Source organism: Lygodium microphyllum, chromosome 10 (assembly GCF_053477565.2).
Source record: "Lygodium microphyllum isolate KBCC chromosome 10, Lygodium_microphyllum_v1.1.10, whole genome shotgun sequence".
Lineage (NCBI taxonomy): Eukaryota > Viridiplantae > Streptophyta > Polypodiopsida > Schizaeales > Lygodiaceae > Lygodium > Lygodium microphyllum.
In genome coordinates, this window is record NC_141144.1 from 108,418,854 (window position 1) to 108,423,865 (window position 5,012).

The 5,012-nt window shown below is 38.0% G+C and overlaps 1 protein-coding gene across 1 annotated transcript; it reads left to right on the forward strand.

Annotated features, from left to right (window-relative positions):
* Positions 1 to 1,776: 1,776 nt before the first annotated feature.
* Positions 1,777 to 3,510, forward strand: LOC148030416 (uncharacterized). Its single transcript, XM_087687381.1, has one exon. It carries the CDS (start codon positions 1,777 to 1,779, stop codon positions 3,508 to 3,510), a length of 1,734 nt encoding a protein of 577 aa, XP_087543507.1.
* The last annotated feature ends 1,502 nt before the right edge of the window (positions 3,511 to 5,012 follow it).

Genomic DNA, 5,012 nt, shown 5'->3' on the forward strand with positions numbered 1-5,012 from the left:
AAGCCTCAAGGCCGCACGGCGCAGGCTGCCTCTCGGGATTCCAGACTCCTGCAAGGCCGCAGGCTGCCTCTCGGGTCTCGACTCTCAGCCTCGGCCCTCATTGCCTCTCGAGCCCCAGGTGGCAGGACCCACAGGCTGCCCCTCGGCCCTCATTGCCTCTCGAGCCCCAGGTGGCAGGACCCGCAGGCTGCCTCTCGGCCCTCGGGTCTCAGCGTCAGTGCCTCTCAGGCTCTCGGAACTTCCTGTAGGGCCCAGCCGCCCAGGCTGCCTCACTGCTCAGTGCCTCTCGAGCCTCACTGCTCAGTGCCTCACCTGCAGGCTGCCTCTCAGACACTCGTGACTCCAGAGTCCACCTGGACGCTGGCACCGTCCAGGCTCCTGCCTCTTGGGGTTTCAACTTTCCGTGGCCCGCCTCAGACTCCAGAGTCCAAAGCCTTGGCCCTCGACTCTCCAGTGACCGTGACCCGTCCGGCATCCAGGCTGCCGCCTCCTGGCCCCTGGGGCCTCGACTCTCCAGAGTCCACGCCTCCTGAGTCCTGGGGCTGCCGCCTCCACGCCTCCTGAGTCCTGGGGCTGCCGCTTCCTGGGGCTGCACCGCTGCAACCTCCAGGCTCCCGCTACGACCTCCTACTACCTAGGCTCCTAGGGCTTACTCCCGCCTCCTTGGGCCTCCAGGCTTCCGCCTCCAGGGGGGGCTGCGATGCTGGCTGCTGCCTCCTGAACTTTGAAGGCTAACTCGTGAAGGTGAGAATCATATTTAACAAATAATGAGTGATTCAAAATAGCAAAGAAAGGTGAGAGGTGGTAGTTCTAAGTTTACACGATCAATCATCATTTGATAATACTCCGAAGTCTGATGGAAAGTACTTAGTATGGCCAACAAAGCTCGTAGGAGCACTTGCTTTGTCAACCATAGACACAAACACACACGTCACACACACACACACACACACACACATATATATATATAGAGAGAGAGTGTGTGTGTGTGTGTATAATAATATATATGTGTGTGTGACATACATGTGCAATGTGCATTGTGTGTATATGTGTGTTAGTGAAAGCTTAAAGGCAAAATATTAGTACTAATTTTTATTTTTATTTTGCTATGTGGTTGTTAATAGGTTAAAAAGCTTTGTGAGACATTGTAGTTTGAAGATAGAGGTTGGCTATTGGAGGAGCTTAGATTTTCAAAGGGAACGAATGCCTAACAAAAGGTAGAAATTTTCAATGATTATAAAAAACACGGTAAGATCGCAACCACTCTTTTTAACTTTGAGAATGACACCTAAATTGAAAGATAAGAGACAAGGAAACCTTCTTGCATGGGTTGGGATTGAAAACATAGCCAAGCATCCTTCTAAAAAGTTAAAAGAAAATACGGATGATATTGGGGGCTCAACTTCAATTAATGTGTTATCTTCAAATGAATCATTCGATAACATGTCACTTGAAGAAAGGGCTGAATTTGAAAGGAAAAAAGAAGGACGCTTACTTTTTCAAGAGGATTGGCTAGACCAATTTAAATGGCTTGTTTATGATAGAGATGAAGTAAAAATGTTTTGTAAATTTTGTTTGAAATATCCTCATCCCCATAGTGCATATTCAAAAGGGGGATCTATAAATTTTAAAATTAGAAACTTAAAATCCCATGTTCGCACATCATGTCATAAGTTTGCTATGCAAGCTATTTTACTCGAAGGAAAAGACTCAATTGACAAGAGTGTTAAAAAAATAAGAGAAGTAAAAGATGAGGCATTACTTTCATTATTTAGAATGGCATGTTTGATTGCAAAGCAAAATTTGCCATTTTCTGTGTTTCCTGACATGATAAGCTTATTGCAAGATTGCCATGCACCATACACTACTAGTCTTTATAATGATGATAAGGCATGTGCTGAAATGATTTTTTGCATGGCATCGTCTCTTATGAAAAGTACAATAGAAAAGGTTTCAACTAGTCCATGGTTTGGTGTTTTAATTGATGAGTCAAATGATATCTCCTCACATGGACATATGGTTATTTATTTATCATATCTCGAGGCTGATTGTGTTCCTAAAACAAGCTTTTATGGTATCATACGTGTGCATGATGGCACTGCAAGATCTTTGTTTGAGGCTATTATTAAAGAGCTAAAGAAATGTAAGCTAGATTTATCTAGATTTGTTGCATTTGGGTCTGATGGATGTTCCACAATGGTAGGAAAGGAGAATGGTGTCCAGGCCTTATTGAAAAAACACGTTAATCCATTTTTAACATCAATTCATTGTGTTGCCCATCGTAGTGCCCTTGCAATATCTAGTGTAGCAAAAGAGATGCCTTATTGCAAAAAGCTAGAAAAACTTATTAATGCTATAGCTTCACATTTTAGTGTTAGCACGAAGAGATTAGAAGGGTTGCAAGCTATGCAACAAGATTTGGCATGTCCCATTCTTCGACTTGAGCATACTTTTGATGTGAGATGGTTAAGTAGATATAGAGCTATTAGTAGAGTGTGTAAGTCTTTAGATGCAATACTTGATATCACTAAAAGAGAGGCATTGCATATTTATGAAGAATTGGTTGAGTTTGAGTATGTTTATTGCTTACATTTCTTAGCTGATATTTTGAGAGGTTTAACAACACTAAGCCAAATGTTTCAAAAAGACTTTGTAGATGTCACCACTATAGATAGTCTTGTAAAGAACGAAATTGTATCCATAACACAATATTACATTGATTGTCCTCCTGTTGATGTGAATGCATTAACTATTGGAGTATATGGATATGATATCCTTCCAGACTATGGGCCTAAAAAAGGATATTTATATACATTAAGAGGTGCTTTGCATGGGAAGAAATTTTATGAGCATGATTTAAAACGTAAAATTAATGGAGAAGACTTTAACAGGGCCTTAGAATTTCAAGTTGCTTTTGCCAATTCAGTGGTAAGTAACTTGAATTCTCGATTTCAAGATAATTCTATACTTAATTGTTTAAAAATACTTGTGCCTGCACAACATCCAATACATGAGAAGGCCTTAAAAAACTATGGAACCCAAGAGATAGATCAATTAACTTCATATTATGGTTTTCCTAAAAAGCTAAATATAGAAGAATTCCCTGCAATGATAGATGTTGACGAGTTTAAGAAAGAATTTAGAAATTTTAAGCATCAAGCTTCTAGAGATTGGATACGATTCACATTGTTAGAAATAACTTCAACACTTGCTTGCAATAGTATGTGGAGGGATGCTTATCCGAATATTCTTACTCTTTGTCAAGTAGCTCTTGTCCAATGTTCGAGCATTGCTATTTGTGAGAGAGGTTTTAGTGCTCGAACTGTGATAAAGAGTAAGCTTCGTAATCGTTTGGAGATTAAGAGTTTAGATGCATTAATGAAAATCTTTATTGAAGGGCCTTCTAAGTTCACTGATATAGAGTTCATTGAGAGTATGGACTTATGGGCTGAAAAAACACATCGCCATTTATACACAGCACAAGGAATTTGTTCATTGATTTTGCAATAAATTTGCATATTCATAAGAGCAATTGATTTTGTATGGCCTATGATGATTTTGAAGTCACTATGCATTATTTGCACTTTTGTTGTTTTGATTCTTTTGACTCTTAATCATTTTCCTATGTTAAACTTATTTTTCCCTTGCTGGCTTCTATCTTTTGAATAAAAATCTTCCAATTTGTTTTTAGATCATGCTTGCTTTTATAAAATGTACTTGAACTTTTTTGTTTATACTGTTGGTTGTATTTCATTATGTTCTCTTTTATGTTAGTTTTTTTTTCTTTTTGTATCATGATTGCTTTTCATAAAATGTGTTTTGACTTTTTCTAAACTTTTTTATTTTTTGTTTTGCTTAAGTTTTTTTTTCTTTTTGTATCATGATTGCTTTTAATAAAATGTGTTTTGACTTTTTCTAAACTTTTTTATTTTTTGTTTTGCTTATATTTTATTATGTTATTTTTTATGCTAGTTTTTTTTTCTTTTTGTTTATTCTATGCTTTTAATAGTTAACTTCTTTTCTTTTTGGGTTTCTTTTTTTTTTTAACGTTCTCTTTGTCTTTGTGCCTATAATGTGTATACTTCTCTGAGGCCATATGGCATAGACCCACTAAGAGACATAGAAACAACTTGCATACATTTGTTTTTATCTATTTAAATTTTAGATATGTAATGTAGATCAAGTTACGAATGATAATAAGGGTTTTGATTTCTAAGGTATAAGAGAAGTAATTGAACAAATTCCAAGGAAAACTTTGAGATAAAAACCCTTTCAAATAATAGAAAAAAATGATTATCCTTTCATTAAAGATTTAAAAAGGAATTTGACCGATTCAATTTGTAGAATCAAGGGAATTGGGCCGATTCGATTTAGAATGTAAAGGTTTTGTAAGGTTCAAATTTTATGAAACCACCTTAGGTTAAGAGAAGAAGGATCTATGTTAGGCTCACAATTTTTTTTTTCCCGAACACTGATAGGGAATGGCGTGCTGAAATGCAAGTTGCGCATGCAAGACGGCAACCTTTTAATAATGATCAAGATGATAGTGTTTTAAAACGGGATGATAGTGGCATTACGTTGAAGAATTGACATTTTGCAGGAACCTACCAATAAGGGAGGAAAAGGATAGCATTCAGAATCGAAGGATGGCGGCCAGCTCGATGTTCAAAAAACACGACAGAAATAATGGCCAGCAGGATGGAAGATCAGCCTAAGATAAAAAATGCTGAAGATCAGCCTTATAAGATGCAATATAGTAGCTTGATTAATGGCGTCTATGGCAGCGTTGGAAACGCGATGGTGGCGGCATAGATATTGATTTTGGCGGCATATTCAGAAAGCACGATAGCGACTGATAACGCAGGGTGATAAAAAACGAAAAGCTTAAAAAAGTTTTAGCCTTAAGGCTATAAAGCTTTATGACTTTCTAAAGTTTTCAAGCGTTGGTTTTTCAAAACGCCACTAAAGCTTCACTCGACCTATGTGTATTGTAGGAATCCTATATAAGAGAA